Source organism: Martes martes (genome assembly GCF_963455335.1).
Source record: "Martes martes genome assembly, chromosome: X".
Classification (NCBI taxonomy): Eukaryota; Metazoa; Chordata; class Mammalia; order Carnivora; family Mustelidae; genus Martes; species Martes martes.
In genome coordinates, this window is record NC_137897.1 from 93,016,116 (window position 1) to 93,037,381 (window position 21,266).

The 21,266-nt window shown below is 48.1% G+C and overlaps 1 protein-coding gene across 2 annotated transcripts; it reads left to right on the forward strand.

Annotated features, from left to right (window-relative positions):
- The first annotated feature begins 321 nt into the window (after positions 1–321).
- ATP1B4 (ATPase Na+/K+ transporting family member beta 4) lies at positions 322–19,719 on the forward strand. Of its 2 annotated transcripts, none has more exons than XM_080795102.1 (8): positions 322–485; positions 4,474–4,750; positions 9,045–9,173; positions 9,453–9,557; positions 12,371–12,567; positions 13,418–13,474; positions 15,651–15,746; positions 16,499–19,719. In XM_080795102.1, exons 1-8 carry the CDS (start codon positions 423–425, stop codon positions 16,658–16,660), a joined length of 1,086 nt encoding a protein of 361 aa, XP_080651228.1. In that variant the 5' UTR covers positions 322–422; the 3' UTR covers positions 16,661–19,719. The 2 variants fall into 2 exon arrangements, with proteins under 2 accessions (XP_080651228.1, XP_080651229.1); XM_080795103.1 differs by having other exon boundaries at positions 349–485; positions 4,474–4,738.
- Positions 19,720–21,266: the final 1,547 nt, after the last annotated feature.

A 21,266-nucleotide genomic window follows, 5' to 3' on the forward strand; every position in this document is an offset into this window, starting at 1 on the left:
CCTAACTCCCACCCACGCCCCACCTCCTGCACACACTGCTACTCAGCTCTCGATTGAGAAGAACACGACTTAAGGTTTCCATTGGGCCCATAGTAGCTCGAGTGCTAGAGAAGGGCAGAGGGCGGGTAGAGACGTGAGGTGAGGGGGGCGGTGAGTCGCTCCTCCTCATGACCCAGAATATCTCCCCCCTCCCTGTGATGATGAGCTTGCTTTTCCATAAGGGCTTTCCTTTGATTCAGGGAATGGGCCAACCAATGAGAGAGGGGCATGTTAGATTATTTTGGGGAAGGGCTCGTGCCAGGAGGGTTCACTTTTACTAGGCGCCAAGTGTCCCCAGCAACCAGTGTCTCCTGTACCAGTGGGGACTCCAGAACTCTCACCCCCTTGCCTGCCTCTGCCTCGTCTTTGCCCACGGAACAGCCATGAGAAGGCAGCTCCGGTCCAGAAGGGCTCCGGCAACTCCTTACGGTTATCGCTCCAGACTTGTGAGTCCCGGGGAGCAGAATGTTTTGCCGTCCCTTTTGAGGGGGGTGGGCTGGGGATTGCATAGATCTTGGCTTACGGCTGCTTCTCCTCAGCATGGGCAGGAACAGCGGGGTTTAAGGAAGCCTATAATTTCAAGATGGAGTAGTGACTCCTGGCACCCCATTGTGCCCTAAACTGCTGCATTGAAGGAGGAAGTCCCTCTTCCTGGGGGAACAAAAGACAAGGGAAGGGGAAGATGCCAAAGAATAGGAACCTTCTAAAATTGGCGGGCGGGGGGAGCGTCTGGAATTTAAACAAATAGAACTTTTGGAGTCTGGGAGTAGAGGTTTTGGTCCGTTAGCAGGAAATTTTAGCCAGGAGAGAGAGGAAGGGGAAGAGGAAGCGAAACATACTGCCCACCCAGCTGCCTCAGTCCCCTGGGGTGGGAGCGTCTTAGGAACCCAGCTGCTCTTTTTCTAAAGCAGAAATTCCAAACTCTCTTGCTAAAATCAGAGAACCGTAGATAGAAGCCGGGAGTAATCTTAGACACCATCTCTCCAGAACCCCTCATTATGTAAAGGAGGCTGCTGGGGCTCCGAGCACGGGAGTGACTTGCAAGTTTCCTCACTTCTAATCTCGGGCTCTGTTAGACATGCGGTAGGCGACTCCCTAGCCCTCTGTCTCTCCCCCACCTGCCGCCAGCCCGCCTGCCACCCCACCCTGCCCAACACACACACACACACACACACACGCACACAGGCACACAAACGGGCACACACACTCACACACGGGCACACACACGACTCTCTGCTGTCGCTGTTTATCTCCAGGGTGCACCACAGAGGTCTTTGAACCCACCATATCCTTGCATTTACTTTGCTCGAAATCGTTAATATAAGCCACACACAGTACTTTTTTTCCGGGGGTGGGGGGTGGTGGTGGTGGGGAGTGTAGTCTGAAATCTCCGCCAGAGGGGGCTGTGATCTGAGCCCAGGGAGGAAACAAAGCTTAATCCACTTTTCTTTGGAAATGGCCGCTTATATAACCAAGGAGTCAACGGAGGAAAACAGGAATCCTTCCAACCCCGTATCAACCTACAGAGGGCTTCCCTTCTCAGCCACACCACGTAGAATCCTTCTTTTCACATTCCCAGAGTCCCTCCCAGCTTTCGGAGCAGCCACAGCCTGTAGGGCACCTACAACTCTTCCTTCCTTGGCTTCTTCTCTATGTACTGTTGCTAAAGCGTTATGTATCCGTTCGATTAGTTGTCAAGCGCATCCAAGGGCCTGCTCTTTATAGGAAATGCTTGATTTTAAATGCACTGGGGGATCTTGCCCTGTAGAGGGACTACTTGATCAAATCTATTTAATGCAGTAGTTCATCGTATGCCGATTTCTCTTTGAAATTAACCAACTATTCAAATGTTTACAGGGTGTTACTCAACGCAGGGCACAAATTTATCCTTTGGGTCACACTGTTTGTTTATATGTTTATATGTTTGTATATTTAGAGTGCTCAAAATGGAGCCACCCTCTGCCCTTCAGACTCTCCCTTTTTAGGGCAACACGATGGCCCGGGCACACACCCACTACTATAGTCCAGCACGTTCACACATGCTGCCGCAGGAGGGCACGGCCGCTTCAGGCAGCGGGCAAACACAGACCCTCTCATTCCCAGAGGATTCCTGACAGGATTCTGTTAAATAGTGAGTTGCCCAAAAGTGCCTCCCTTGTGGAATGCGAGGTTCTCCTACACAGGGAAGCAGAGGAGAGCAAAAAGGATATTTGAGGTTCCTGAAACTCAGGCAGTGTGAGAGCCGTGGGGAAATTAGCTCAGAGAAGGTTAATTCTTCCCGGGAGGGTAAAGCTTTAATGACAAGCCATCTTTAATGGGATTATCATGAAAGCTCATATCTACAAATAAGATCAGGCCGAGGCCCAGGCCAGCTGTCTCCTCTGTGAAGCAGAGGTGGACAGCAGGCCCTCACACAAGAGGGAGAGAAAAGAAAGCTATCCAGAAAATATAAAGGGGACACTAAATGCCCCCACAGTGAACCGTTCCACCTAAATTCTCTGAGATTCCCAGTTGCGGTGGATTCTTCCCAGGCCATGAGGACTACACACCACAGTCCACAAGGCTGCTGGGGTTAGGGCGATGAGCTCTGGGAGAGCAATTTTCCCAGAGTCTCGCTCAGGTTTTAAGCCCAGTAGTTATCACTGGCACTCGTTCAGTCCCCACTGGCTCCCGAGCCGTGGGCCCCACACGGGTGGAGGGACACCAAGGAGTTGTAAAGAATACCCACTCTGCCCCTTGGGTGCTCAAAATGTAGTTGGGGAGGTCAAATGTGTACACATGTTCGCACACGAGGGAAAGAGATTTGAGAGCATTTATGAGTCCATTCAACACTGAGCGGATTGGGACTCTCCTCCTGAGCCTTGCACCATGAGCCCACGTCAGAGTCAGAAATCCTTGATTATGAGCGCCTACAATCCCTTGAGAACACAGACTCCGACCCCCCACTGGTGGCTCCAATCTGTTAGCGACATCTAGGTGCTTGAGCTCAGGGTGCGAGGGGAGAAAAGTCACTGCCCCAGGTAACGAGAAACACAGGTTCTGTCGACTTGATCACGAACTCTCTGTGTGGCTGCAGCTGCGTCCTGCCCCCTCTCTGGGCCTCCGATGGACAAGGGAATCTTCAGGGTCCCTGTCAGTTCTAATGTGATGTATGACAGAAAGCTTTATATTGGAACAGACTCGAGAGTCGTTCAGGATTGCTTCTGATCCACAGCCGGATGGCACGGGGCAGGCTGAATGCTGAGAGCAGAGTCTTGTCATTCTGGGTCATTTTTACTGATTCTGAACAATCCAATTTTCTGAGCCCCCGCACCCCCGCCCCCCACTAATGGCAGCATTTTTAGCTGAGTGTCCTCTAAATGGCCTTTGAGGAATCAGGCAGGGAGGGGGCAGCACGGAGCCCCTGGTCTCTATCATTTGACACATCCAACCCCAACAGGTGCACAGGCCCCGCCACCCTTCAGATTTGGACAGCAGAGAGAAGGGAGGGTGGCCTCATTTTCTGCTGCTGCAGGGAGCCTTGGCAGACCCCCAAAGAGCAAAGATCCAACTCTCCTGCCTGTGGCCGGGAGGCATTCGAAATCCCGTTGGTGAAGTCTGGGTTTCTCTTTTTTTTTTGTTTAATTTTCTTAGAACCACTCAGAGAAGATTACAGTTTCAGATCTCAATGACTGCAATCAGTCAATCAACAGATATGTGCTGAGCACTCGCGACGTGCCCAGATTCTCGCCTAGGTTATGGGGCTGGGGTTGGGGGTGGGGAGCGGGGAGATGAGGGAAGTAGCAGATGAGGTTCCAGACCTCAGGGAGTCTGTTCGACCAGCTGAAGGCAGGAAGAGGCGCCAGCTCACGCAGCAGTCAGAGAAGCAGCAAACAGACCCCTGTGTTTTGTTTCTGCTCGGGTGGGCGTCTAAGTTTTGAGGAGGGGTCCAGCCGCTGGCCTTGCCCTGCTGTCAGAGGCTACTTTCAGGTACAATGCGGGATGGTCAAGTTGAGCGCCTGCCAGCATATGGGACTGACAATGAAGCTGGCCTGGCCTTAAAATTTGCCGTGGTGGACTCAAGTGTCTAAATTGACTCCGTCCTTGGTGTCCAGCTCAGCTCCACCCTGACAGGCCAGACAAAGTGAGGCCAAGGCCCCAGGACAGAGGACAGACAGAAGCAGAGCCCTGAGGGGAAGAGCCCCAGGGCCTGCAGCTGAGACTAGAACTTACACCTCTGTGGGAAGACTATTGGGTCAAGATGGGTCAAAGAAAGGATATTTCCTCCAAAAGAGCAGAGAGAGGGAACATGTGCTTCTCGTAACCACGGGTGTGTATCCGGGGAGGCTTCTCCAAATACTGAGTCGTCTTCCATTCCTTTTGGCTGGGGGGATGCGCCCTGGGGAATTTTTTTTTTTTTTTCAAAAAGGGGACTGTGTTTTGTCACCGTTCCAGGACGATCAGGATGAAGTGAACCAGAACTACTTAGCAGATGAAGAGGAAGAAGCTGAAGAAGAGGCTCGGGTGATGGTGGTACCCGATCTGGAGGAGGAGGAGGAGGAAGAGGAGGAGGAGGAGGAAGAGGAGGAGGAGGAAGAGGAGGCGAAGGCGGAGGAAAAGGGTCAGGGTCAGCCGGCAGGCAATGCCTGGTGGCAGAGATGGCAGATCGTGAAGGAATACCTGTGGGATCCGGAGAAAAGGATGTCTCTGGCCCGAACAGGTCAGAGTTGGAGTAAGTCCCAGTTGTCCCAATGCCCCAGTCGGGTGTCCTTTGCTTTTGGCTTGGTGTCCAGGACTCCTTTACCATACGTTGGATGGGCTTGTCTGCACACTTCTCTCAGATCTCATGTGAAGGGCTTGATGCCTAGGGAAATGCCTGCACTGGGGGCAGATCCCGTCGGAAGAAACCAAGTAGGTAAACACATCGGATGGTGGAGCTGAAAGCCGCTGGGCTCAACTTCATTTGCGATGCAAAGGGACAGTAAGAATGAGCGGGAAAAGCACAGATTTTACTTGTTTGTTTAAGTCCCAGCCCCATCACTTTCTATCTGTGTGACCTCGGGCTCATCCTTTACCCTCTCTGAGCCTTGGTTTTCCTCATCTGCCAAATGAGGGAAACAATCCCTACCTTGTCTCTCCCACAGGATCAGCCTGAGGCTCATTTTGGATGCTTCAGTTGTAAACTTGAAAGCACGGTTGCCTCTTGAACAACACAGGTTTGAAGGGCACTGCTGCACACGGGTGTTGCGTGTTTTCCCCACAAACACAGCGTAGTGCTCTAAATGTACTTCCTCTCGCACAAGGCTGCCTCTTCCGTGGCTTACTTTATGGTAAGCAGACAGTACATCCCACATGGAATGTACCAAATACGTGTGAATTGACACTTCCTATCACCGGTAAGACTTCTGGTCAATGCTAGGCTGTTAAGAGTTACGTCGGGGGGGAGTCAAGAGTTAGACACAGATTTCTGACTGCACGGGGGTCGGCGCCCCTCAATCCCACACTGTTCAAGGGTCAACGGTACCATGCAGGAGACCGCTGCAAGGCTGTGGGACCATAGTCCCTGCTAACTTGAACGCGGGTTGATAAAATCTCGTCGTTTCACCCAGGAATGTCAGAAAAGGAAAGCCAGGAGGCGCGCCCTCGGCCCCAGCTTGTGGGTGTTTCAGGCTCCCGCGGGGCACACAGAGAAATTCGATTTGAAGAGGTCATTTCTAGCGATTACAGCCGAGGCCCGGTCATGCTCGATCGATGGCAGAATGGCATTCCTTAGCCAGCGTTTCGGCTTCACGACCTCTCCAGCACCCCTCTCCCAGGGTCCTACTCACCTCTTGAACTATTCACGCTGAGCCTTCTCCTTAAGAGATTTAGCCTGTGATAAAATTCACACTTGCCACACTCTCCACACGGCCCAGGAATAGAGCAGCTGCTGGCTTGGCACTCAGTTAACCCACAGCAGAACAAAATAGATGACTGTATGGGTGAACTCAGAGTCCCCCAGTGTCCAGGGTCTCGGTTGCTAAAGTTGACCATCATGCCTGCTAAAGGCCCCTTTGGCTGAGAATTCTCTCCCCCCCCACCGCCCACCCACCCCCAGTTTAGGTTTCTAATTCAGCTCTGTCGGGGTGAAAGGGCCGGCCCTCCTTCCTGGAATTAGGAATAGCAGGTGTGGGGCTCTGAGCAACGCCCTCCTCCCTTCACCCTTCCTTAGTTCCCAGCCCCACCCCTGCCGATGATCCCTCAAACCCTCAACTGGAACAAATGTACCATTCAAGGAACATTCCAACGTTCTGGAAGCTGCAGACAAATGCGGGATGCTCACTGGGGCTCCTAAGGGGGCACAGCTGTTTCTCCCTTGCCTAAAGAAGACTGGGAACACAGGCCTTGTGAAATGCAAGTGCGCTTCCGGGAGAGGGAGCTGTACTTTAACCCCTAAACAGCCAGCCCCTGGAACTTTACCCGAGGAGCTGAGGCAAGTTGTTCCCATGGAGAATAATCCATGGGCCAAAAGAGAGTGATGGGGGAGAAAGGTTCAAGTGCCCAGGGAAGACACGGCAGTGGGGACACCCCATGGTAGGCCATATCTGGGCCTTTGATGGCAGGTGTGAGGAGGGTCCAGCAACTCGGGCTTCTGCTGTTGGGCTTTGCCTGGGCAGGCGGCACGTGGTGATGGTAATGGCTAGGCCACCAAGCACATGTTTTGCTGCTCTCTTGCTTGAAAACTAGGTGCCCACTTGAGCAGTTACTAACACTATCTCAGCCTGCACATCGACATGACCAACATATTTGCCCAGCCTATGGTTATAGTCTGGGTCTTCCTTTGGTAGCGGGGCAACTTCTATTTTTAGGAACTATCTGTTATTTTATTGGATACCGACAAGAACCATATGAGGTAGTAATATTATTATCCCCATTTTACAGATGCAGAAACTGAGGCTTAGAGAGGGTAAGTAACTTATCTAAAGTCACACAGTTATTAAGTGGCAGCACTGGGATTCAAGCCCAGGTCAGACGAACACTGGGGTTCACCCTCTTGCTGGAACACCACGTTGTCCTCATGAAGTATAGTGATGAGCAAGGCTCTGACGGGTAGCGTCTCAGGACCTGATGGGATGGTCTAGTGGGAGGAATAAAGAATCTAGATCATGGGTCCCTACCCATGTCTATCCAAGATACCCAGGTCTAGCCAGGCTTGGGTAAGGCAATCAGAAGAGACACCTGCATTACCTAGAGGAGTAGCGCAGGGAAAACCTGGACATCCAGGGAAGAAAAAGTTGGAGGGATCAAGGGGTTCCGATGGGTATGGAGCTTGGTCTTCCTGGGTGGGGACGGGGGGTGGGCAGCTGTGTTAGCCCATCACAGACTTCAGGGCGTAGCTCAGGGGTGAGGCTCATGGGACTCACCACTAGTGCCATTCTCCCCTCTGCAATTCCTAGCCACACATCCTAGGCAAGGCGGAAGGCATCTCCAAGGGAGTGTACCTGTATCCCATTGCTTTCCTTTCATCCATGAGACTGAGTCTTCTAGTCCGCCAGGACGGCTCCGGCCATTGCTCCCTTTCCGGGGCTGGGGGTGCGGGTTGAGGAAAGCAGGAGGAGGCACCAAGTACCACCGGGGCACCGGTGCTGCTGTTCCTTCTCCAGGGCTTCCGGCCGAATTGCTATGTTCCTGCTCCAGTCCTGCCTCAGTTCACCTTAGAAAACATCAAGGTTCCATTTCCAGTGGGATGCCTGCGGAGCTTTCTTCCCCCTTCCTCTGCTCCTCCCCCCGCCCCTTCTGGTTCATTTTATTTGGTTCATGGTTCAATTTAAAAATTAATATTTGGATTCAATTTTGGGTACAGCAGAGTTATGCGGTTTGTTCCGGTTTCTGGTTCGTGAGTCAGTTCCAATCTGTCGTTCCGACATCATGTCGCTGCTGTGAGCAGAGCCAGACACTGTTGCCTGAGAGGGCCCCAAGGAGGACTTGAAAAGAGCTTCTCAGCAGCCATCTCGTGCTCATTCCCCTCGCTCGGTGCTGCCTCATCCTGGGGCAGACCTAATCCCAAAACAGCCCGTGGACGAGGGACTCACACGACCATGTTTCTGGTTCCACAGCAACACACATATGAATATTGACGATGGTGGGGACCCACCATGTTTGTAAAGAGCACTTGGTATCTGCCAGGCTCTGGGCTCTGCTATTTAAATGCATCGTCCCACGCCAAGAAGGAAGTCCTATCATTGACCTCCCTGGACAGATGAGGACATTGACGCCCAGAGAGGCGAGCAGGACACGAGGAGAAGCGGAGTTTTAGATATTGTTAGGGCTATAGATCAGTATATGAGGTGAGCAGCTAAACTTGTTTCCATTCTCCCTGTGAGGAATTAGGGGCACAGAGAGATTCTGGAACTTGCTCTAGCTTACAGGTAGAGCAAGTGTCGATGTGAAACACACTCTCTTCCCCCTTCCTTCCCCGTCACGTGTTCTTTTGGAAAAGCAGAGCCACTTAAACTTTTGCTGAAGATGAATAAGATTTGAAATAAGTAGGGTGAGGCCTCACTTTGCCTTGATTAGGGTAGAAGCAAGTCCGGTGGAAATTAATCAAAAGTTTGAATTATAGGCTATGTGAAAAGAAACGCTGTTTTCATCACTTGCAAATACATATAATCACTGGAGCCAAGCTGCTAGGACTCTTCAGGGCACCTGCTTTAATGAGGACGCCCAAGCAATTTGCCCTCTGCTGTACTTTCAACTCCACTCCCCCGTAATCTTGCTCATGGCCCTCATCGGCTCAACAAGCCCTTCCATCAGAGATGCTGTAAAGGTACACGGCGATCAGACCTCCGACACAATTCTCACGAATTCCAGATTGGTGAGATCTGAATAAGCAAGGACATACTGAATCTGGGGAAGGTGGAAAAAATAAACAGATAAATAAGAGACGTCGCACCTGCTGGGGTTGGTTCTGGCTCATGTGTTCAAGCAAGGAGGCAGGAGGGCTTGTTGGCAAGCACTGACCACTCTCATCTTTGATCCTTCTGCAGGCCTGATTTTAGTCATTTACTTCTTCTTCTATGCCTCCCTGGCTGCTGTGGTCACTCTCTGCATGTACACGCTATTTCTGACCATCAGTCCTTACATGCCGACCTTCACCGAGAGGGTGAAGCCTCCTGGTGAGTGCCCAGATGCCCTGTGCTGTCAGAACTCGCTGGACAGAAATCTGCTTGTACAGCATGTTCAGCCTCAATTAACTTTGGCTCTTCCCGGTAATGACTTGGGGATTCAATTATTAAGAGTAAAAGTAAAATGGTACTTGGCAAATTATGGTCCTTTTTATTTTGATTGCCTGGCGGGGGGAGGGGTGGGGGGTGGGTAATGGTTTCATGGGAATCAATACAAAAAAGTTATCCCAAGAACGGGTTAATATATCCAAGACCTGTTTTTGTTGCCAGGAGTTATGATTAGACCCTTCGCCCATAGCCTTAACTTCAACTTCAACGTTTCTGAACCTGACACTTGGCAGCATTATGTCATTAGCCTAAATGGCTTTCTCCAAGGTAAGTAAGTTCCTCTGAATGGGGGAAATCTCTGTGGAAAAGCAGTGGGGGGTGGGGTTGGGATTCAAAATTCACAATTCACCGGAAGTCCCACTCTTACTCACCCCAGCCCATCCCGGTCTTTCCTTACCTCGCATCCCCTTCAGTACCTGTATGTACAATCAAGACTGTTCTGGTTTGTGATTGTATGTTGTCTTGAAAGCATAGAAGACAAGTCTCCAGCAAGATGTTAAGTTCATTGGGGCAGAGAACTTGTTTTCTTTTCTTAAACATTCTAGGGCACCTAGTTATGTCCTGGGCACATCCAGATGGCTCAATAATGACCATTTATAAAAGATCATTCCAGGGGGTGGGTAGTGGTGAGAAAAGAAGAGTGTTCTCCAGAATGGGAAGAGTCCTGACTCCTATACTTTCTCAAGGTAAGAGAATTCCTTTCTTGGAGATGGGCCATCTTGAAGGAAGAGGGCAAGGGTCTTGATTTAATTAGCATCCCGGCAGGGAGTTAGAGGAAGAATCTCTGGGTGACAGTCACTCCAACATTTTGACAGCAAATATTTGCAAGACGCCCATCTCTATAGTGTCATCAGATACACTCCCAGGGACCGACAAGTGGCTTTTTGAGAAGCCCTTCCACGGACTGAAAACGGAGGTAGCACTTTGGTTAAGGTCCAACACAGCATGAAGGATCTAAAGCCCCAGTGGGTTGCACAAATTATTTGCGGAAAAAAAGCCAGTTTGATTGCTTTGGTTGTCCCTGCCTGGCTGAGATGGAGGGATAGAGAACAATCTTTTATGTGACTGGAAGTGTTACGTAAATGCATAAATCTTCTCATTTAACTTTAACCCTGCATAGAAGCAACCGGCGGGGCACCTGCGTGGCTCAGTCATCGGCCAAGTGTCCAACTCCAGATATCTGGTCCGGTCTTGATCTTAGGATTGTGAGTTCAAGCCTCGTGTTGGGGCTACATAAAGAATCTACCATCTCCATTCTACAAATGGGGCAACTGAGGCTCAGAAAGGGGAAGTAATGTGATAAAAGTCTCCCAGCAGCCGAATCAGTGTTTAAACCCACATCCATGGTTGTGACACACTTGCCACTGGAAGTGTGATCCAGGACCCACAGCATCAGCATCCCCTGGGAGTTTGTTAGAAGGGTGGGCTCTCAGGTCCCACCCCAGACCTGCTGAATCAGGATCGGCACTCGAACAAGATCCGCAGGTGATCTGTATAAACTCTAAAGCTTGAGAAATACTACTTCTCGTAATTCTTTGCTGCTGCCATATGACCTGGAGTTAGAATCCCAGCTTTGTATCAGTCATGCTCAGTGTCATTTTGGGGAAGTCTGAGTTTCAGATTCCTCATCTGTAAAATGACGGAGGCTGGGTCCTTTCTGGGTCCACGTAGTTTTTTGAGCTCAAAACAAACAAAACCCAAAATGTTTTGGGCATCAATGCCAGCACAGTATCTTCTCTTCTTTCAAACTGTTTGTGAGCTGTTGCAAGTGTGTTGTCAGACTCTCTGCTGAGGAAATCCCTCTGAAAAGCTAGTAGAGAAATTATGACCTGACGACAGAGATGGAGAACATTAGGGAAAGCATCGGGTTTTTAGTTCCTAAGTGTAGATAACATGCCCTATTTAAAAGGAACACATCTCTGAAATAGACATCTCAGAGTATCAATTTCATTCCCACGAGGACTGCGATTTTGCAATAAGGGTCATGCCCATGTCACATTATTTTTAATGGAACTACCTCAAGAGAAACAATGAGCACGTGATTAGAGCTTCTATTTAGAAACTTATCAGTTGAACATAGTTCTTGTTCTAAAAAAAAAAAAATTAAAAAGAAACCTTGAATCGAATGTTGCTTTGTTAAAGGAAAAATAAAGGCTTAATGGTAATTGGAATAGATTTAACATTTCCAGTTGCTCCTTAACAATACTAAACCCGAGTCACAACCTGTCCAGATGACAACCTAGCAGTACACTTGGTGTTTTACCACCAGCAGATCATAGGTGCACAGTCTCCTCTGAAAAACTGAGCTACTGGGAACATGAGTGCACGGGGACTGGACCTAACAAGACAAACTGGACTCCGTCATTGAAAGCCAAACTGGAAATAATGCAGTCGCTTTCAAAGCCCAGTCCGTGGCATCTGGTAGTCCAAAGAGTGAGCTCACGGACAGCCCCTTTCAGCTCTCTCTCCTTGATATGTATGCCTTGGACTCATGCTCCATTCCATCCGATGTAAAGGGACACAAACCCTGAGTGCCTTGAGTCTCCGTAGACAAGATCTCACCCTCTCACTTTCTCGGGGGAGACCCTACAGCTTGTCACTGGTTTCTGTCTTTCAACCTAAGTTCTATTCCGTGGTGCTAACTTCTGTCTGTAAGGGATGAGAAGCTGGTTTATGTCCTTTTCCTCCCTCTCTTCCTCCTCTCCCTCCCTCCTGTCCCACAACACCCACTTCTCATTTTCTTGTATCTGAAAAGAAATAATGGAAGATGGAAGCTATACAGTGACCAACACGTGACCCAGAGATAGATATTCCAAAGTTCGTAGGGAAGGAGACGCCATCAAAGTGGGCCGAGGGAATGAGCCCGAAAGGCTTCCGGGAGAGATGCTGGTGGGGGACCTTGGGCACCGACGCCCAAGGGTCCTTGGGTCGCAGAGCCTAGGCCAGGCTGAGTGGGCTCTCAGAGGAGCACCAGCAAGTTGCAGAAAGGAAACTAGGGAGAAGGCCTCCTGAAAATGTGGCCTTCCCCTGTAGCACCTGTCTAACATGCCCCTCCTTTGCCGCCCCCACACATACTTTAGGTTACAATGACAGTCTTCAAGAGGAGATGAATGTAGATTGTCCCCCGGGGCAGTACTTCATCCAAGATGGCGATGAGGAGGAAGACAAGAAGGCCTGCCAATTTAAGCGCTCCTTCCTGAAGAACTGCTCTGGCTTGGAAGACCCTACTTTTGGCTACTCTACTGGACAGCCTTGCATTCTTCTAAAGATGAACCGGGTATATTGGCCCTTGATACTCCCGTGATAATAAGTAGAGGAGCTGGGTAGGAGGGCTCCAACCCCTCTGTTTCCCTTGGGCTCTGTCTCGGCACACTGCACGTCTGGCCACTTTTACTGACAGCGTCAGTAATACAAACAACTGGACAAACCTATCAAACAATAATCCCCTTTTCTCCCTGATTACTCCCTATTTCCACTCTTGTCTCCTGCCCCTAACCTGCCCTTTGATGCCCTCTGTCAGTAATGAGGTCCTGAGCTTTTTGGAACAGGGCTGACATGATGGGGAGGGACAATTCTTCTATCATAAGAGATATACTTTCCTCCTCTCCTGCCATGCCTTAGGTGTGGTAGAGCCTTACCAGGCACATCGCTCTTAAAACCGGAAAGTTCTTTCCATCTTCAGGGTTCTCCTGCTGCAGTTACCTTTGTATGAGCATCAGGCACAAATACAAGGGGTAAGCTGAGCTGCACAACTCTGGAGATATTTTTGCATTTTTTGCCTTTTAAAAAAATTATTATTTTTTATTTGACAGAGTACAAGCAGGGGGAGCAGCAGTGGGAGAGGCAGAAGCAGGCTCCCCACTGAGCAGGGAGCCCGATGAGGGGCCCCATCCCAGGACCCTGAGATCATGACCTGAGCCAGAGGGAGAGGCTTAACCCACTGAACCACCCAGGCGCCCCTAGTTGTTGGCTTTTGTAACATTCCTGAGAGGGCTAATGGGTTGTTTATGCCTAAGGAAGGGGTGGTTTAAGGGGGGTTTAGAAAAGCCCCATTTTTACTGTTCAATCCATTTTGGGTTTTGATGTTTAAAAACAACAACAACAACATTCTGGTTTTCTTTTGATAGATTGTAGGCTTTCGTCCTGAGCTTGGGGATCCTGTGAAGGTGTCCTGCAAAGTTCAGGTAAAGTGCCTTTTTTAATAAGTACTGCTAGCCCATCTGTTTTATGCAAAAAGATGGTTCATCCCTCCTAAGGTTTTCACTGTGGATGACTGGCTGTGGGTTAGGGAAAGGGCTAGGCTTTTCATAACTCTGCCTCCCTTTGGTAGCTTCCGGCCTCCCTCTTGCCAGAAAGCATTCAATTCATGTGTGTTTGTGTGTGTTGTGCGGGTGTGTGGGTCCACACCGGTTTATACCTGCGAAAGCCGAAGAACGACCCTGCTAAAGGCCACAGCAAGGACTGACAATGCACCCGTCATTAACCGGGATTCTGTTTACACTTTTGCTTTTAGCTCTAATTACTTGTTTCTTTGAACTAAACAAACAGCTTTTATTAGAGTCATTAGTACCTGCTTTTCAAACAGAATTTCACTTTTTGCAGCAATGACCAGTGGCACTGAGTGTTGGGATAACAAATGACTACAAGGGAAGTATAAACAGAAGTCCATTAATATGCTAATTAACTGTCCTTCGAGGGACCATTAACTCCTATCTCATCGGCACCAATTAGCTCCTTTGTAGGAAGAAGCCCTAGGTCTTGGGTTTGCTTCTCCAACTGGAAGAAGTAGCTCCCTCCAGTTTCCCAGCATCCACTGCGCCCCCAGCCCCGGCCAGCCGTCTCGCTCCTGTTCGTGAAGCCGGGTAATCCCATCCTCCGTGCTAGAAACACAGCTAGAAACTCCAGCCTCGATGGTGGTGGATCAGAAAGCCGCAAGAGGTAGCATTTACCCAGCACCCATTTATTGGTCACTTTTGCTCTACCGGGTACTTTGGTAGGTGCTGGGGGCGCCAAGATAACTATGGCTCTGTCTCTCTGAAGTGGGGCTTCACGTATTCCAGCTGCTATGAAAGGGGCAGTGGGGACACTGACGATGATGAGTGTTGAAAGGTCAGGCCACGGTTTGCCCCGCCAACAAAGTAGGAAGGACATTCATTCTGTTCACATGGACACAAGTCTGTAAATACACACACGCGCGCGGCGTGACAACAAACTAGTGGCACTGATTCCCCAGACTACTCACAGACATGAACTGCATGGCTTTCTAGAAGAATATGTAAGTAAATCATAAAGACTGACTCGGTCTTAAACTAGCATGTTAATTGGCTCGAGTCCTATTTACAGCTCCCTAGAGCCATTCGTCTTTCTGCTTGCACAGAACCTTGCTGAGAACTGTCCTTTAAAAAGAAAACAAGAAACAGTAAGAGTCATTATACATTCTATAATAATCAATTGGTCAAAATCCACACCCACTTGTGGAAATCAAGCAGGACAAGGTAATCACGAGGATAAATTAAGGGGAGCTTAGAGTATACTCTGAACGATCACACTATGTTGACAGAAGGAATCACATGATCCCAGTGAGTGATTTGCTGGTAGTGAGCTCTGTTTGTCCCTCATTAGCCCCCAGATCTCTGCTATACAGGGCAAGCCTAATGCATAGGCAGAATGGTCAGTCCCCTACCTGATGTGATATGATGAGGGTAGACTGACTTCTTTCATCTTTCCAGCACTGGTTCCCTCTTGCTTGTCCTCCTGAGTTCACCTCCCATAAGTAAGCACTACGGAGAAGATGGTCAGACACACGAGTTTTGGTGGGTCAAACTGTAGGCTGTGTCCCTGGGCAGCAGATCCCAGCGCACCTGGTCTCCCTTCCCACGGAACTGAGCCCCGGTGTGCAAGGTGTCATGGCGTGGGATCTACTCAGCATGTTCTAACTTCTGCCTGCCACAGCATCCAAGACTGGCTGCCAGGCCCACGATGATTTTTTTTTTTTTTTGAGAGGGGCTGGCATGGTAGACCCTCTTGCTAGAGCAGCACCAACTACTGGCCACCCCCCAGAACCCTTCTATCTGGGTCTCCTAGGAGCCAGTATGGAACTCTATTGAGCACGTTCGGTCTCCTCAGTCCAGGCTTTCCATTCCGTATTCTTTGAACTGAAAACCGAGGCACAGTCTCTCCCTGGAAATGTTCTGGCGATAGGTGTGGGGTAAGCTATGCCCCATTCTGCTTTCATGGGTCTTCCTGGGACAGTTGGTTCTGGGTCACATCATGATTTCACCAGGGGCACAGGGCCCTCGAGCTCAGGCTTCAAATCCCTGGGGGACCCAGCATCCCACATATACCTGCTTTTACTTCCAGAGAGGCGATGAAAATGACATCCGATCCATCAATTACTACCCAGAGTCGGCTTCTTTTGACCTTCGCTACTACCCTTACTATGGCAAACTGACTCACGTAAGCCTGTATCCTTTTCAGTCTTTGCTGTCGGAAAGGGCTCAGAGACAGAGGCAGGGTTACCCAGAATCTCTGAGAATTAGGGAGCAGCATGTAGTAACAGTGGGGTGAATAGTGGCTGGCCAAGACCAGGAGCTCCCTCTCCCAATTCCCACTACAGCCGCTCCTTTCCGTATCTGAAGGTATTTCGCATATGGTCTGGTCTAACTCCTTCAGTTTACAGATGGAGAAATTCAAGTTCAGAGAGAGAAAGTGACTTGCCCAACACACAGAGCTAATTAGTGGCAGAGCCAAGAGCAGACAAATACCTGTCACTGCACTCCACGACACCCAACCCAAATGATGAAACCCGCCTGTTTGTCCCAGGTGAAGCCTTGGGGCAGGGGTGCTGGGTCACAGGGCCGGGCTTCACCTTTAGCACAGACCTTTCAAAGACGCTAGTTCTGGCTTCATTCATGGTCTGATACCCGGAAAATCCTATCACACAGAGTTAGACCTGGTTTTCCCCAGAAGACAGTCAGACATCTGACAGGGAGTTAGGGGAGAAAGGTGTCATTTCCCCCATGGAACCAGGGCAGAGAGAGAGCGTGTCAGTTGCTTTAGCCATTCGTGACTTGGCATCATGGGATTTGCTCAGTTCGCTGGTGAGGGTTACCCCATCCTGCTCTGAGTATCTGCTCCCTTGCATCCTGTTACCCACCCCCACGGCCTCCGCTCCTCCCATTTAGGAGTCATTGTTCTTCTGCCTACAGGTTAACTACACCTCCCCGCTGGTGGCAATGCACTTCACAGATGTGGTGAAGAACCAAGCGGTGCCTGTCCAGTGCCAGCTGAAGGGCAAGGGCATCATAAATGATGTCATCAATGATCGTTTTGTGGGTAGGGTGATCTTTACTCTGAACATAGAAACCTAAGAACTTTGCGGGGCACTCCCACTGGTTCTGTTTCGGTTTTATTTCATGTAACCCCTGGTAGGACCTGAATTCTTTTTCTTCGCTCAGGACACAGCCAGATGGACACCTAAGACAGCAGATCATCTTTCCTTGCCTTTGACATATGTATAAAATGACATTGTGGGATTGATTTTTTAAAGGTAGTCTCTCCTGATAACAAATAGATGATTTTAATTTCCTTTCCCCCTACTTAAAACTAAAACCCATTCGTGCTGCTAGAGGTCTCACCATAGTGTAAATGTAGAATCTGATAAAATTCACAAGAGCCATGAAGGAGAATTTCTATAACAATTTTAAATTCATCGTGTTTTGCAAAATTTTGTTGTTTTTAGAGGTGAGATTCCTCCCAACCAGGCTGATAAGCTTTTTTTTTGTTTCTGTTTTTTGTTTAATTTTTTCTTAACCTACCTAGCAAGTTCCTTCCCTGGGAATCACCAATCAGACCAACTCAGAATACACCTAGGGCTATCATATCTAGAGAACTCTATATCCAAGGGTGCTTGAGGAACTGGCTGTCTCAAATGGGCAACTAAATAATACTGATTTGAAGACTAGGTTATCTTCAACTGGGACAGAGAGCAGTGCTAACTGGATATCATTCTGGAATAGAAATGAACTCCTTTTCTATGACTTTTGGGGGGAGGTGAGGTCCATAGCAACTGGGGCGAATACTTACCATGTGGATGTGATTGGCATTTGATTCCTTGCTCTGTGGTGTGATCATCCAAAGGCAAACATTTCTGCACACAGGTTTGTCTCAGCTGCAGGCAAAGGAGAAAACGAGGAAGATCTCCACCCGCTAATTATTCTTGGGCCCTATGCTTGGCCGTGATATAATGTCCTTTGAGACCATCCGGGAGGGGCATGGTGAGCCCCAGCTACAGCTCTAGGGATTGAAATCACAGCCTGCCAGCTGATACACAGTAAGACAGAAAGCTCCCACCGGGCTTCCCCCAAACCCAAGGCCCATTTCCGGTGCTTCATATGCCCAGAAAACGATGCAGGGCAGGTGTTTATCCAGGTTGTGGGTCAGCCAGGCTGCTTTGTCTTCTCCGGCCACGTGACCCTTCCACAGCTTCTTAACACCTCCACCAGGGGGAGGGCTGGCACAAGGAGAAAAAGTGAGCATTAGCCAAATGCATGGTGTCTCGGGGTCCAAAGAAAGCTTCGGTGCCACCTAGAAAAGCGTCCAGAGTCTAAATCTCCTCCCAAAACGGGGAACTGGCAATCTGGTAGTGAAGACAAACAAGCAAAGAAGTAACTCTGAACGAGTATGACGAGTTCGACGACTAGTATGTGGAAATGCTATGGGAACATGAGGAAAAGTACCTAACTTGAGCTGAGAAACTAGCAGAGGAAATTTCACATGCGAAGTTATAATCACGAAAGACCACCATGTGTTTGGGTAACTGGGAGCAGTTCGTGTGACTGGAGTGTAAGGGGCTAAGAGGAATGGCCGGGAGTGACAGGGGATTGGGCTAGAGGGGTATACAGGTACTGAAAGAGGACTTCGAGTTTAATCCAGTAGGTGAAAAGGAGTCCTTCAAGTATTTTAAGCAGGGAAGCTCTGTGATCATATTTGCACTTTGGAAAGAGCACTTTGGCAGCTAGAGTGAAGGGGGGGGGGGTTGGAGAAGGCAAGACTGGGGAATGGGCACTGAGGGAGAAGGAGGAGTCAGGAATGCCTCCGAGGTTTTGAACTTGGCTAGAACCAGTGCGATGGTGACATTGTTGATCGAGACTGAGAATCCAAGAGAGAAGCAAGATTGGAGAGCAAGATGTTCTCAACTTAAAGCTTGTGATTCCTATTGGTCAGACACCGATGTGGAGATGTCAACACAAGTGGGGTTGGGGAGAAGGAAATCTGAGAACAAAAACAGCATTTGCTTAAGTGAACGCTCTTAAGAAATTCTAAGCTATTTAATCTCGGGAACTTGAGCCAGTTATGTAAACAACGCCCCACCGATCTAGTCTCTCAGATAGTGTTTTTCTCTTTAGCTTGTGGCAGAAAGCTCTGCCGCTGCTCTTTGGAATCTCCTTCCCGCTTCCCAACTCTCGTCAACAGAGTAGAGGGGAGCTGACCTCTATTAACAAGATAAAAGATACTCAACAGCATATCTGTGGAAAATACAAAAAGACAATGAAACTGTCTCCTCCCAACCCTTCCTTACCAAATTCCATTTCCAAAACGAATCTTTCAAAAGAAAGAGCAAAATACCTGAAGACGGTAACTTTAAAACCACTTCAAGATTTCCTCAAACAATCAAGCTCTCAAAATTCAGTAGGAAAAGATAATAGAACATTAGATCTGGAAAGGATACTAGAGTGTTTAGAGAAAACAACCTGCATTGCATCTGACTCCAGGTCCAGTGCTCTTTCTACTCTGAGCTGCTGCTTACCAGGAAGTACCATCTTTTTAAAAATCAATGGATGATACCCCAAACATTTTGAAACATATGTCAAATTTGAGTTAGAAGAGTTAACATTTCACAGGAACTCAACTACTGGTGCTATATATACATAATACATTATCCTGTTAAATACGTTGACTATTACACAGACAAGGAATTATGAATCTTTTGTCCTACAGTATTTCTCATTCAGTGGAATCCATTGTATCCACAGTTTCCGAGCAGTATTGAATAGTACTAGGATGGTTTGGGTTGTCAGATGGGACATGTAAAAATAACTTTATCACACAGAACTGGAAATTATCACTAAACTGGGATTCTAACAGTTCAATAAACTTCCGGTGGATTAGTCTAAATCTTCCCCCATACCATTTCATACGGGGATTTGATTTGTATACCATCTGTTGCAATGCACTTGGTTTTACTTGATTGTCAATGAGAATTACTACTTCCAAATGCCTTTGTGGTTTTGTCCATGCTAGAGTTATGATTTCTCACCTCTCTGAAATCATTACCCTAAAGTAACTTTCCTTAGGCATCTATTTGCTGAGAATCTTCATGTAGAAAACATTATTATTGTATTGAGGAATTGTTGACAATAATAAATTGAAATAAAAAAGATGTGTATGGTTTCCTCTTTCTAGACGGTATCACTGATTTTCCCACAGGAATCCTGGGTAGCCATGTGGGTGGACAACTTGACAATTGACAGTCTATTAGTTTAAAACTTTTTTCTTCTTCTTCCTCCCACTTTTTTTTTTTTGACTCTTGGGGTTTAACCACAGGAGGATGAAGCTAAAAGTTGTTTCATTTCTGAGCATCTTTCCTTTTTAGTCTCTATGCTCTGGTTTCTCGGAACACTACTTTGTCAGAGCAAACTTCCTTTCTTCATCGAGTCCTGGTATAAATTGTTCCATTTGTTTGTGTAGGAAAAGAACACCAAAAGAAACTCTGAAGTGGGGGAAAGGAACAAAAATCCAAAGAGAAGCTGCAGTTGCTTGATGAAAGCCTAGCTAAGTGACTTTAGGGCACATCTGGTCACAAATGGTCTCCCAGAGCAAATCTCTAATGGTAATTGCAATTAAAGACAGAAATATTTCCACTCCCTTGTTTGGCTCAGAGACTAAGCTGCTGTAGGAATCCCTTCTTTCTTTGGAAGCTGCCCTGACCCAAGGTCTACAAGGCTTATATAGTTTGATTGGGGAGTGAAGTCTGTGATCCCAGTACATTACCCCTATCTAAGTTCTATGTTAGAGTCATTTTCCTTACTGATTTCCTCTTAAAATACTCAATCATGATAAAGTAATTTAGCCAAGTCATGCAGAATGTGATTTACACTGTGATTTTATACAGGCAGAAAACAGAGGTTTGGATGTGTGTGGTGGCGGGAAGAAAGGAGAGGATGGATGGAGGCAAAGGGCGAGGAAAAGGGAGTTGAAAGGCTAAATAGACCTGCTTACTTCACAAAGTTCTTTAGTTGCAGGCTAGAAGGGAAGAAACGCTGATAGGAAGATATAAAAAGCTTGAGAAGGATGTGATAGGCTCTCAGTCTGGCAGCTTAGTCTCCAGGATGTACTTCTGTGCAGGATCCTGCATGGCCATAACATCAATCAGGGTTCCAACAATAAATAGCACACCAGACAAAATGGGGTAATTAGAAGGGGGGTTATTTCCAAAGAGATTACTTATAAATGTGTAGATGCAGGGAACCACAGAAAATAGCACAATAACTCAGGCTAGTATAAGCTAAACTCTTACCTTCCCTAGAGCTCCAGGACAGGCATAGGAAGTGGCTCCCCCAACCCAGAAGGACTGAATCATGTACAACTGACTGCCTTGAGAAGAGTGGTGACCTTATTTAAGGTCTAACCTAGCCCAAGGTGATTGTGTGGGGAGGTAATCCCACACCTATTTATGGTGATAGTTGAACTTTTAAACTAAAATCTTTTCAAAATTTTAACATTAAGATCTCCAAAGAATAGTCTTTTTGCTCTATCCTAGCATTTTGTTGACATCTTTCACTTGAAAGAGAGGGAGGGTGAAGAAAGAAAGAACCCACCTTGATTTTTATTCTGCTTTATCTTTACCAAAAAACAAGCTATAATTCAACTCTGTATTAAATGTCTGGCTTGTATAAGACATTTTCTTTCCAGAAC